Source organism: Pseudoliparis swirei, chromosome 5 (genome assembly GCF_029220125.1).
Source record: "Pseudoliparis swirei isolate HS2019 ecotype Mariana Trench chromosome 5, NWPU_hadal_v1, whole genome shotgun sequence".
Taxonomy (NCBI): Eukaryota; Metazoa; Chordata; class Actinopteri; order Perciformes; family Liparidae; genus Pseudoliparis; species Pseudoliparis swirei.
This window is the reverse complement of record NC_079392.1, coordinates 1,253,241-1,267,951: the sequence shown is the minus strand read 5'-3', so window position 1 is coordinate 1,267,951 and position 14,711 is coordinate 1,253,241. Positions and strand designations below refer to the sequence as shown.

At 39.2% G+C, this 14,711-nt stretch overlaps 1 protein-coding gene across 1 annotated transcript in view; it reads left to right on the top strand.

Annotated features, from left to right (window-relative positions):
* LOC130194116 (hemicentin-1-like) overlaps positions 1–14,711 on the top strand; it is a 142,852-nt gene that overhangs the window by 102,852 nt on the left and 25,289 nt on the right. Inside the window, 12 exon segments of the mRNA XM_056415008.1 lie at positions 6,386–6,667; positions 7,738–7,922; positions 8,983–9,064; positions 10,037–10,173; positions 10,268–10,409; positions 10,573–10,717; positions 11,123–11,250; positions 11,348–11,504; positions 13,801–13,922; positions 14,043–14,124; positions 14,126–14,202; positions 14,427–14,564. Coding sequence (XP_056270983.1) covers positions 6,386–6,667; positions 7,738–7,922; positions 8,983–9,064; positions 10,037–10,173; positions 10,268–10,409; positions 10,573–10,717; positions 11,123–11,250; positions 11,348–11,504; positions 13,801–13,922; positions 14,043–14,124; positions 14,126–14,202; positions 14,427–14,564 — 1,677 coding nt within the window.

Here is a 14,711-nt window from a genome sequence, read left to right as displayed (position 1 = left end):
TCCCTGATTTGAGTGAAGAGGAGATGTATTCATCCATTGCTGTTCTCTCAGGTCTCGAAATCGAGTAAAGTCTCCCTTGGGAATGGGGGCTCCCGGTAAGAGATCAATGGGACAGTCAAAATCTCGGTGAGGAGGTAGCGACAAGGCTTTAGACTTGTTAAACGCTTCCTTTAAATCATGGTAACAGGAAGGTACCTTGTGTAGATCAGGATAGTCAGGGTGATCTATAATGATCCTACTAGAGTCTGTTGGTGCATTAACAGGTTGCGAAAGTTTACACCTGCCCTTACAATCCTCTCCCCATTCCTTAACTTTCCTGAAGGCCAGTCTATGTGAGGATTGTGGATCTTCAGCCAAGGAAACCCCAAAATAATCGGGTGCTGAGTCGACTCAAAAAAATGAACTTGCATGCTCAGGGTATGGTCCTTATTTATAGTAATCCGTATGGGCTCAGTGCAATGGGTAACTGTGAACAACAAGCGGCCGTCTAAGGCACTGGCACTAACAGGATGAGATAGCGGGACAGTTTTATTTTTAGCTGTTTGACTAGGCCCCAGTCTATAAGGCTTTCGTCAGCCCCTGAGTCTATTAACACACCCTGGTCAATGGTCTGATTGTTAATACAAATGTCTACCTGAGTAACAGGTCGAGGAGGAAGTCTGCAGAAACTTGCTCACCAGCGCCTCCTTTGACTGGTGAGCACGATCTTTCCCGGCATGAAGCGAGTTGATGACCCGGCTGGCCGCAGTAGAAACAGCAACCCTCCGTGAGACGGCGCTGCCTCTCCTCCAGAGAAAGCCTGGTTCTTCCAAGCTGCATGGGTTCACCGGAGTCATTCGGAAGTGTAGTCCTCTGATGGTCCGGTAACATGAGCTGAAAATCCTCCGCTGGCGGCGCGACCCTCCGAGGCGAATTCTGGAAGCTGGGAATAACATCTCGGTTGCGTCGACGCTCCCTCTCTCTTTCGAAGACGGTTATCGATCCGAATGGCCACAGCGATGAGGGATTCCAGATCCCGGGTGTCTCCAGTGGAGCCAGCTGGTCCTTTATCGGTTCGAAAGTCCTGTCATGAAGGCGTCACGAAGAGCCGGAACATTCCATCCGCTGTCCGCTGCTGCTGTACGAAACTCGATGGCATAATCAACCACCTGACGGTTGAGCTGACGTATTTGGAACAGTCTTCTGCTGGCCTCCGTAGCAGGCGATGAGTGGTCAAAAATGCGCCTCATAGTCTCTATGAAATCGGCCAATGAGTAACATAGTTCGGTGTCTCTAGACCATTCTGCAGTAGCCCAGGCTGCAGCTCTTCCCGTTAAATGAGACACAATAAACGCCACTTTACCATGCTCAGATAAAAAAGCTGCTGGGTTGTGTTGAAAATGCAGATCACACTGTACCAGAAAGGCTCTGCAATTCAAAGAGTCTCCGGAAAATCTCTCCGGAAGAGCCAGCCGTAACGGGGAGGAAACAGCCTGACCTGGGTCGTCAGCTGGAGTATTGACAGGCAAATTCTTAGCTGTGGATGACGTCACCGGAGGAGCAGTCTGTTGATGAGTGAAAAAATTATTCATTTGGGCAACCAGTTGTTGCATCTGTGTAGATAATTCTTCCTGAACCCCGCCTGGCGTCCTCTCAGCTCTTGTATTTCCCGGCTGACTTTGTCCAGTTTTTCCTCGTGATGAAAAATCGTCACGCCCTGTACCGACAGAGCGGCGTGAGCGTTCTTGGGTCGGCTGGGTCCATAATGTGGTCAGTCTGTTCTGTTACGAACTCAGACACTTAGGAAGTAGGACCCAATTGCACGACCGGGAGACAGAGATAAAGTATTTGTAAGTACTTTATTTTTCGGTTCTGCAGTGAACAAATGAAAGCGCTCACGTAGTGAGGATCAAAACTTTTCAAGAGCACAACATAACCCGACCTGATCATGGCAAAAGACCAGACGAACTGACAAGGAACACTGGGAGACAGGGGAATTTAAGCACATGGTAACAAGACACAGGTGGGACCAATCAGGGGCGGGGCTGACACTGATGAGCATAGGAGACAGGTGTGATGACAGGTGAAAACAATCAGGAAGCCTGGAATGAGGGAAAGCGAACATAAATGACATGAACCTCTCTAGCATATCTGTCGGTGCACAACAATGTTTCTATGTATTACATGTTTCTATATATTACATGTTTCTATGTATATGTTTCTATATATTACATGTTTCTATGTATTACATGTTTCTATATATTACATGTTTCTATGTATTACATGTTTCTATGTATTACATGTTTCTATGTATTACATGTTTCTATATATTACATGTTTCTATATATTACATGTTTCTATGTATTACATGTTTCTATGTATTACATGTTTCTATATATTACATGTTTCTATGTATTACATGTTTCTATATATTACATGTTTCTATATATTATATGTTTCTATATATTACATGATTCTATGTACATGTTTCTATATATTACATGTTTCTATATATTACATGTTTCTATATATTACATGATTCTATGTACATGTTTCTCTATATTACATGTTTCTATGTATTACATGTTTTTATGTATTACATGTTTCTATATATTACATGTTTCTATATATTACATGTTTCTATGTATATGTTTCTATGTATTACATGTTTCTATGTATTACATGTTTCTATATATTACATGTTTCTATGTATATGTTTCTATGTATTACATGTTTCTATGTATGACATGTTTCTATGTATTACATGTTTCTATATATTACATGTTTCTATGTATATGTTTCTATGTATTACATGTTTCTATGTATTACATGTTTCTATATATTACATGTTTCTATATATTACATGTTTCTATGTATATGTTTCTATGTATTACATGTTTCTATGTATTACATGTTTCTATGTATTACATGTTTCTATATATTACATGTTTCTATGTATATGTTTCTATGTATTACATGTTTCTATGTATGACATGTTTCTATGTATTACATGTTTCTATATATTACATGTTTCTATGTATTACATGTCTCTATGTATGACATGTTTCTATGTATTACATGTTTCTATATATTACATGTTTCTATGTATTACATGTTTCTATGTATTACATGTTTCTATGTATGACATGTTTCTATGTATTACATGTGTCTATATATTACATGTTTCTATGTATGACATGTTTCTATGTATTACATGTTTCTATATATTACATGTTTCTATGTATTACATGTCTCTATGTATATGTTTCTATGTATGACATGTTTCTATGTATTACATGTTTCTATGTATTACATGTTTCTATGTATTACATGTTTCTATGTATTACATGTTTCTATATATTACATGTTTCTATGTATTACATGTTTCTATATATTACATGTTTCTATGTATTACATGTTTCTATGTATTACATGTTTCTATGTATATGTTTCTATGTATTACATGTTTCTATATATTACATGTTTCTATGTATATGTTTCTATGTATTACATGTTTCTATGTATTACATGTTTCTATGTATTACATGTTTCTATATATTACATGTTTCTATGTATATGTTTCTATGTATTACATGTTTCTATGTATGACATGTTTCTATGTATTACATGTTTCTATATATTACATGTTTCTATGTATTACATGTCTCTATATATTACATGTTTCTATGTATGACATGTTTCTATGTATTACATGTTTCTATGTATTACATGTTTCTATGTATTACATGTTTCTATATATTACATGTTTCTATGTATTACATGTTTCTATATATTACATGTTTCTATATATTACATGTTTCTATATATTACATGTTTCTTTATATTACATGTTTCTATGTATATGTTTCTATATATTACATGTTTCTATATATTACATGTTTCTATATATTACATGTTTCTATGTATTACATGTTTCTATATATTACATGTTTCTATGTATTACATGTCTCTATGTATGACATGTTTCTATGTATTACATGTTTCTATATATTACATGTTTCTATGTATTACATGTTTCTATGTATTACATGTTTCTATGTATTACATGTTTCTATGTATTACATGTGTCTATATATTACATGTTTCTATGTATGACATGTTTCTATGTATTACATGTTTCTATATATTACATGTTTCTATGTATTACATGTCTCTATGTATGACATGTTTCTATGTATGACATGTTTCTATGTATTACATGTTTCTATGTATTACATGTTTCTATGTATTACATGTTTCTATATATTACATGTTTCTATGTATTACATGTTTCTATATATTACATGTTTCTATGTATTACATGTTTCTATGTATTACATGTTTCTATGTATATGTTTCTATGTATTACATGTTTCTATATATTACATGTTTCTATGTATATGTTTCTATGTATTACATGTTTCTATGTATTACATGTTTCTATGTATTACATGTTTCTATGTATTACATGTTTCTATATATGTTTCTATGTATACATGTTTCTATGTATGACATGTTTCTATATTACATGTTTCTATATATTACATGTTTCTATATTACATGTCTCTATATATTACATGTTTCTATGTATGACATGTTTCTATGTATTACATGTTTCTATGTATTACATGTTTCTATGTATTACATGTTTCTATATATTACATGTTTCTTTGTATTACATGTTTCTATATTACATGTTTCTATGTATTACATGTTTCTATGTATTACATGTTTCTATGTATGACATGTTTCTATGTATTACATGTTTCTATATATTACATGTTTCTATGTATTACATGTCTCTATGTATGACATGTTCTATGTATTACATGTTTCTATATATTACATGTTTCTATGTATTACATGTTTCTATGTATGACATGTTTCTATATATTACATGATTCTATGTACATGTTTCTATATATTACATGTTTCTATATATTACATGTTTCTATATATTACATGTTTCTATGTATTACATGTTTCTTTATATTACATGATTCTATGTACATGTTTCTATATATTACATGTTTCTATATATTACATGTTTCTATATATTACATGTTTCTATGTATTACATGTTTCTATATATTACATGTTTCTATGTATATGTTTCTATGTATTACATGTTTCTATGTATGACATGTTTCTATATATTACATGTTTCTATGTATTACATGTTTCTATGTATGACATGTTTCTATGTATTACATGTTTCTATGTATTACATGTTTCTATATATTACATGTTTCTATATATGTTTCTATGTATTACATGTTTCTATATATTACATGTTTCTATGTATGACATGTTTCTATATATTACATGTTTCTATGTATTACATGTTTCTATGTATGACATGTTTCTATGTATTACATGTTTCTATATATTACATGTTTCTATGTATATGTTTCTATGTATTACATGTTTCTATGTATTACATGTTTCTATGTATGACATGTTTCTATATATTACATGTTTCTATGTCTTACATGTTTCTATATATTACATGTTTCTATGTATGACATGTTTCTATATATTACATGTTTCTATGTATGACATGTTTCTATGTATTACATGTTTCTATATATTACATGTTTCTATATATTACATGTTTCTATGTATTACATGTTTCTATGTATTACATGTCTCTATGTATGACATGTCTCTATGTATGACATGTTTCTATGTATTACATGTTTCTATGTATTACATGTTTCTATGTATTACATGTTTCTATATATTACATGTTTCTATGTATTACATGTTTCTATGTATTACATGTTTCTATGTATTACATGTCTCTATGTATGACATGTTTCTATGTATTACATGTTTCTATGTATGACATGTTTCTATATATTACATGTTTCTATGTATATGTTTCTATGTATGACATGTTTCTATGTATTACATGTTTCTATATATTACATGTTTCTATGTATTACATGTTTCTATGTATTACATGTCTCTATGTATGACATGTTTCTATGTATTACATGTTTCTATGTATTACATGTTTCTATGTATGACATGTTTCTATATATTACATGTTTCTATGTATATGTTTCTATGTATGACATGTTTCTATGTATGACATGTTTCTATGTATTACATGTTTCTATATATTACATGTTTCTATATATTACATGTTTCTATATATTACATGTTTCTATGTATGACATGTTTCTATATATTACATGTTTCTATGTATGACATGTTTCTATGTATTACATGTTTCTATGTATGACATGTTTCTATGTATTACATGTTTCTATGTATTACATGTTTCTATGTATGACATGTTTCTATGTATGACATGTTTCTATGTATTACATGTTTATATGTACATGTTGGTAAGATGGAAGTATGAAGCCTTTGAAATGAGGACATTGTTTCCCCTCAGTCCCTCCTGGCCTGGATGGAGCAGGGAGCACCGAGGATGTGACAGTTGTCAGAGGAAACTCGGCGTCTCTGCTGTGCGTTGCTGACGGGAGCCCGACCCCGTCTGTGTCCTGGCTCAAGGACGCGGTGACTCTAACCCCCGACCTCCCCGACCTCGATGTTCTCAACCAGAACACCACCGTGCAAATCCTCCGGGCCCGGGTGAACGACACGGGGCGCTACACGTGCGTGGCGGACAACGCCGCCGGCCGAGCCAGTCGTCGCTTCAACGTGAAAGTTCTGGGTGAGTGAAAAGCTCAGTCGGAAATCTTCGATGTGCGGGTCCTCGCCACTCCTTCGCACGTCGGGACGCCGGGCCCATCGGCCGAGAACGCAGGCCAGATTCAAGCAAGTCCAGCTGAGCCAAGAGGGGGCGCTGTGACAATGTGAACATATACATGCATGATGTGTATCTACGTAAAGTCTAGACCACGTCATGTAAATTACATGTGAATCCGATGCGTTTTAGGCTGATTTGCTTTGGCCGCTCAGTGGCGCTATGACTAGAATTCAAAATTATCATATGGATGTCTTCAGGGTCAGTATGTGATGACATACGAGGAATATGGAGCAGATTGGATAATGTATGGCCGAGTTACATCAACTTGCATTTTCATGGCGAATGGCGTTTCTTTGCCGGTCCGGAGAACGCACATCGTTTAATATTTTTGTAATCTTTCAAAGATTTTTCATGGCAAAGGTCTCAAGACCATTCTGCCCGACTTTGGAATGAATCGGGTTAAATATCTAGGAGGAGTTGACTGTTTTACAATTCCCAAAAATGTTCGGGCAAAAATGCAGATATTGAGCGATTTATTGCAGCGCCCCGTAGTCTTCAAATATTATGAAAAAAATAAGGTACGTTTAGGGATGCTATGTAGACATAAGCTAGAAATCTAATGAGGATAGGACATGTAATTTGGAAGTAAGGTGTCTGTACATATTAGACCACACCCCTTAGATGTTCATTGGTCCATAACCTCTGAACGCAATTAGATAACAATCTTTGAAACATTTTTGATGGCATTGAACCAATAATGAACCACAACAAGTTGTGTATGAATCGCACCTCTCGTTTAGCCTTTCTACCGCAAGGGGGCGCTATAGAGCAATTTATTTGTACCCAAATGCGAGACCTCTAAAATATAAACATTTTCACCAGTCCTGATGTGTATGTCAAATTTGACAACATGTGGGATTTGACAAAGGGCCCAAAAACACTTTTGTTGCGAGAGAAGAAGAACGGGAATAGTAACTCTACGACGAAGTCGTCACGCCGATCCTAAATATGCTTTTTGATGTGTTCATATTCAGATCCTCCCCACATCGAGGGCTCTGGCGGAGCAGCAGAAGTGTCCGTCGTGGTTAACGCTCTGCTGGAGCTGCGCTGCGAGGCCTCGGGCGTCCCCACGCCCTCGTTGACCTGGCTGAAGGACGGACGGCCTCTCCCCCTGAGCCTCCTGCGGGGGGGGGAGGTGCTCCGCGTGGCCTCGGCTCAGGTATGTGCCACTGTTAACGTGTTTACCTTTAAATTCAATCAAACCGTACTTTAATCACATACCGTATATAATAACATAAGTCCTGTAATGTTGGACTGTAGCCTACAATTTCAAACTTATTTTCATAGCTCTCCCTTATTTTATTTGCTTTGTCTGTTTTTAAGTTGCGAGCCTGTGTTGCACGTCTTGTTAGTACTTGATGATGTCTGAGAGGATTCTCACTATCCTCACGATTAATTGTTTGAAAAGCGATCACTTTATCACTTGGACACTTTAATCTGTTGACTGTTCAAAACACTTTCATTTCTACCTTGTATATTTTTATTCCTCTATATTTAGGTTCCTCGTGACGACGTCGTCGTAGAGGAACCTCTTGTTTTTCGTAGTTATTCCCTTTCTTCTCTCGCAACTAAAGTGTTTTTGGGGCCTTTGTCATATCCCAAATGTTGTCAAGTTTGACACGCACATCAGGACTGGTGAAAATGTTTATATTTTAGAAGTCTCGCATTTGGTCTAAAATTGCTCTATAGCGCCCCCTTGCGGTAGAAAGGCTGCCATTTTTGAAAACTATGACCGATTGTTCTGTAATTTGGTATACAGGTTCACTTGGACCTGCTCTACAAATAAGTTAACGGGGGCCTACCATTAACGCCTACTTAAATGCGCCTACTTAGATTTTCCGCCATTTTGAATTTTTAAAAAATATATTTTTTTCACATTTCTCCAAAACGCTTTGCCTGATTCATACGAACATTTCTGTGGTCCATTATTGGTTCAATGTCATCATAATAAGTGAAAATCTTGTTGGTAACTTATTGCGTTCAGAGGATATGGACCAATTAACATTTAAGGGGTGTGGCTTAATATTTGAAGTCACATAACTTCTAAATTATTTGGCCTATCCTCACCAAATTGATAGCCTATGACCACAATGCATGTCTTAACCTACCCTATTGTTTTCATAATATTTGAACACTAGGGGGCGCTGCAATAAATTGCTCAATATCTACATTTTTGGCCTTTTAAAAAAAAAATCCAAACCACACTGTTTCTCTTGCAGTTGGAGGACACGGGCAGATACAGCTGCTTAGCCACCAGTCCAGCCGGAGATGACGACAAGGAGTTCCTCGTCCGAGTGCACGGTGGGTAACACAGATTTGTAACGCGGATGTGTAACGTTGGCGCCTCCTACCGGCGGCGGGACACGGGGAGCGGCCTGAACGGCGACGGGTTACGGCCGAGATCGGCTTTTCTGCCGCTCCCTTTCAAAATAAAAGCTCAACATTGAGCATTGAGAGTGGCCGTATCAAGCCTGCAACCCCGGTTTAAAAAGCTCATTGCAGCTATAACTAGAACGGCACTCGGTAGAGCGCATACCTTCGCCTTGACCTTTGACCCGATCGGTCCCACAATCTAATCAACTGGTCCCCGGATAATAACCAATCATCCCACCAAATGTCATGCGATTCGGTTTAATACTTTTTGAGTTATGCGAATAACACGCATACAAATAAATAAATAAATACACAGCGATCAAAACATAACCTTCCGCAGAATGATAATAATGATAACACGTGATGACTCGCATATCTGAACTCGTTTTGGTTTCATGTTATTGTGGTTTTGAAAAAGATATGCAGTGTAAAACACAGTAAAACTCTTTGACAAATACTTGAACTTTTTTTGTCTTAGTTTTTCACAGGTTGCACTTTATTGTTGTCATCTTGAACAGATATTCAGTGCAAAACAGGTTAATGACAGTCACAAGAAGCCATTTATTGCCAAATATTAGTGTATTGTTGCACATATAGAACTGTATTTGTATTCTAATAAAGTGATTGAATATTTTTTGTTTTTTGTCTGGTGGAGCAATCTGTTTTTATTCTATTTGAAAAAGCACAGCTGGAGGAGTCACAAAGTTGTTGTATCAATAAAAATTCTGCATGGACCATTTAGTTACAATTAGTTTGGGGCGCTGAGGCTCGAACATCTTTCTTCCTCCAAAGTGGGGCGAGACAGAAACAGTTTGAGAGCCGCTGGTCTCACATGATAAACGTGGTTCTCAAAGTGTTTCAGTTGTTTTGTGTCGACTCTTTCTGTTCTTTCTGTGGCAGTTCCCCCTAACATCGCCGGAGAGAGCTCCCCTCAGGACGTGTCGGTGCTGCAGAACAGACCGGTGACCCTGGAGTGCAAGTCGGACGCCGTTCCACCTCCGACTCTGACTTGGCTCAAAGATGGCCGACGGCTGCAGGTCAGAGATGAAACAAAACGAGCAAAAACAATCCAAACAATGATATATTTAAATTCTCATTAAAACGTGTTCTCACACACGAGTCTGTGTGCAGGCCTCTGCACGCCTGCGCGTTCTGTCCGGCGGCCGCTATTTACAGATCAACATGGCCGAGCTCGGAGACGACGCTCGGTACACCTGCGTGGCCAGCAACGTGGCCGGAGAGACCAGGAGACAGTTCAACCTGGAGGTGAACGGTACGGGACACCTCTTGATCCACAGCTGACATATAGACACACTGCACATCCTCTCAGAGAACGGAAGAGAAGACTCTTCCTTCTGTTATCTTGCTTTTTCTCTTTTCTATTCCTTCTGTAATTATTATATGACATTTTTTTATTTTTTCACCTGTGCCATCAGTGGCCCCGACCATCGAGGAAGGCTCCCAGACGGTGACGGTGCACATAAACAAGCCGGCGGTGCTGCAGTGCATCGTGGGCGGAGTGCCACCACCTCGCGTCACATGGAGGAAACATGGCGCCGTATTGGCGGGAAACGACCCGAGGTAAAGCCCCGAGTCACGGAACAATGAGGCCTTTTTAATTATAAGAATAATAATCCATTTACACAGCGCTTTCTCGGGTTCTCAAAGAAACTTTACATGTTACATTCGTAGACACAACTTCAGGGAGCAATTCAGGGTAAAGTGTCTTGCTCAAGGACACATCGAGTAGTGCGGGAATTGAACCCCCAACCCCCTGATTGGAAGACGTACCTGCTGACCACTGACCCACAGCCACCCCGCTGGTTCTGCTGATCTCAAATTAGAGCAATTGCATATGCAGTCATATTTTATGGATATTATGCATGAATGAATCTCAAGATCCAAGATAAAAAAGCAGATGTTTTATTTAGAATTTGTAGCTCATCTCAGTTATTTGGCATTTCTTTCCGTGCCGTACCTCTTCAGGTACACGTTTACAGAGGACGGGTCGTTGCACGTGCGCTCTGCCCAGGTGACCGACACCGGACGCTACCTGTGTATGGCGACCAACCGGGCCGGGACACACCGCAGGAGAGTGGACCTGCAGGTGTACGGTGGGTGGTACACCTGTGCACAGGAGCAATAAAACACGCGCACACCTTCGGAGACGGGCGTCCAGTAATCTGGCGATCTCCGGTTCTCATCTCTCAGTCGCTCCTTCCATCGCCGACGGCCGCTCCGACGTCACGGTCACGGTCAACGTTCAGACCACGCTGGCCTGCGAGGCCGCCGGCGTTCCCAAACCCACCGTCGGCTGGAGGAAGAACGGACGAGCCCTCGACACCGACCAGAACCAGAACCTGTACAGGTTGGTCCACGTTTTCTGTTTCAGGAGCATTTTTTAATTCCCTCGACTTTACATGAAGAGCTTGAAGTAAGTATGTGTAAGTAAGTATGTAAATAAGTAAGCATGTGAGTAAGTATGTATGTGAGTAAGTCATTAAGTATGTGAGTAAGTCATTAAGTATGTGAGTAAGTAAGTCATTATGTAAGTATGTAAGTAAATATGTGAGTAAGAATGTGAGTAAGTCATTAAGTAAGTAAGCATGTGAGTAAGTATGTATGTAAGTAAGTCATTAAGTAAGTAAGTATGTGAGTAAGTCATTAAGTATGTGAGTAAGTCATTATGTCAGTATGTAAGTGAGTAAATAAGTGGGTAAGTAAGTATGTAAGTAAGTATCTAAGTGAGTAAATAAGTGGGTAAGTAAATAAGTATGTATGTGAGTCAGTTAGGAAGTATGTTAGTAAGTAAGTATGTGAGTAAGTAAGTATGTGAGTAAGTAAGTCATTAAGTATGTAAGGTTTATTTATAATTCATTTATCACAGACAAAGTGTCACAAAGTGCAGTTACAGTAGTAAATTAAAACAATTAGTCAACAACAAGGTCTAAAACAGTTAACAGAGTAAAGTACAACACTGTAAAAGATGGTGCAGTAAAAAACAATAAAACAAATAAGAAAAATATATAAACAAAATATTTAAAAAAGCAGGCCATAGAATATGTAACTCAGCCAAAGCGGTGTGAACAGGAATGTTTTGAGTTTAAATGACGCTGTTGAATCTAATAAACCTTCGAGGTCGTTGGAGGTTTTGAGCATTTGATGGTAAGATTTGATGTCAAAAAATATGTATACATATATCAGGCACATCTTGTCTCAAAAAGATGCAGAAAAATTGGTTCACGCGTTCGTTACTTCGAGACTGGATTACTGCAACTCCTTATTATCAGGCTGCTCTATAAGTCTCTTAGGTCAACTCCTTATTATCAGGCTGCTCTAATAAGTCTCTTAGGTCAACTCCTTATTATCAGGCTGCTCTATAAGTCTCTTAGGTCAACTCCTTATTATCAGGCTGCTCTATAAGTCTCTTAGGTCAACTCCTTATTATCAGGCTGCTCTATAAGTCTCTTAGGTCAACTCCTTATTATCAGGCTGCTCTAATAAGTCTCTTAGGTCAACTCCTTATTATCAGGCTGCTCTAATAAATCTCTTAGGTCCCTCCAGTTGATCCAGAATGCTGCAGCTCGTGTTCTCACTAAAACTAAGAAAAGAGATCACATCACTCCTGCACTAGCTGCTCTGCACTGGCTCCCAGTAAAATCAAGAATCACTTTTAAAATTCTTCTCTTAACGTACAAAGCCTTGATTGGTGATGCACCATCATATCTTAAGGAGCTTGTAGTACCATATTGCCCCACTAGAGAGCTACGCTCACTAAATGCGGGACTACTTGTAGTTCCTAGAGTCTTAAAAAGTAGAATGGGAGCCAGAGCCTTTAGTTATCAAGCTCCTCTTTTATGGAACCAGCTTCCAATTTCAGTCCGGGAGGCAGACACAGTCACCTCGTTTAAGAGTAGACTTAAGACCTTCCTCTGTGACAGAGCTTATAGTTAGGGCTGAATCAGGTTCACCTGGTCCAGCCCCTTGATATGCTGCTATAGGCTTATAGCTGCCGGGGGACGTTTAGGATGCACTGAGCACCTATCTCCTCTTTTCTCTCTCCTTAAGGATGAATTTTCATCTCTCAATCACACGTTACTAACTCTGCTTTCTCCCCGGAGTCCTTTTGACTTCACGTCTCATGGGGTCATCGGACCCTATGAGACGGCATAGATCCTATCTGCCTGATGGATCATCGAGGTCTGGGTCGTGGAATTCCTGCTCCTGACTACGCCACTGTCCTGTTGAGACTCCGCCCACTGTTGAGACTCCGCCCACTCCTCCTCCCCACCGCCATCTGCCTGATGGATCGTGGAGGTCTCCATCGTGGAATATGCCTACTATGAACTATTCATACACTCTGTCACATTCATTGAATGTATTTTAACTCTAAATCTGTCCTTCTGGTCACATGACATCTATTGTTCTGTCCATCCTGGAGAGGGATCCTCCTCTGTTCTCTCCTGAAGGTTTCTTCCCTTTTTTCCCCCTGAAGGGTTATTTGGGAGTTTTTCCTGGTCCGATGTGAGGTTTTGGGGCAGGGATGTCTATGTGTACAGATTGTAAAGCACTCCGAGACAAATTTGTAATTTGTGAAATTGGGCTATACAAATAAACTGAATTGAATTGAATTTTATATGTTGTTATTCTTCCTTATTTTCCAGGTTACTGTCATCGGGCTCGCTGGTCGTCATCGCACCGACCGTGGAGGACACAGCCGTGTATGACTGTGGCGTCTCCAACGAGGCGGGAGAAGACTCCCGCTCCATCAACCTCACCGTCCACGGTGAGCAGCGATTGGTCCTCGTCGTGTTCATCCGTATCGTTTCTCCATTTATTGATTTCATTTATATTTCCGTCGTAATTATATTTACATTTAGATTTAAGACCATTTGTGTTTCTGCAGTTCCTCCGTCTCTAGCGGATGAACCCACGGAGCTCGTCGTGACCAGACTGTCCCCGGTGGTCATCGCCTGCACTGCATCCGGCGCCCACGATCCACTGGACTAAAGACGGCGTGCAGCTCACCGCAGACGGACGACAGGGCTACAGCGTCCTGCCCACAGGTCAGAATCAGGAGGGAATGTGAAGAGTACGCAACTTTTTAATTTAGTATAACTACTTCGCAAAATATGTTAATCCCAGAGTCTTTTATGAGAATGAGTCATGCTATTGTCTTTAGTTAACTCTCCCACTGGTCCTGCTATATTCACAGTAAGGCTGCCACTGTTGCCTATAGAGGTTGTAACAAGTGAAAACAAAGTCAGGTGACTTTATTTGCCTCCTCCAGTGTGTGTGTTTGGTGTGTTTACGATCGGCGCTCAGGTCCAGTGGAGATCCCCTCGGCTCGGTCACGCCGGACGCTACACCTGTACGGCCGAGAACGCTGCCGGCGTCACCCACCGCCACGTGCAGCTCACGGTGCAGGGTGAGAACACCTGAAGGACCAATATGGCAATTAGTGATTCTTAACCCAGGGTTCGTACGGTCATGGAAAACCTGGAAAAGTCATGGAATTTTAAAATGGTCATTTCAGGCCTGGAAAAACTTAAATCACAAAAGTTTTTAAAAGTCG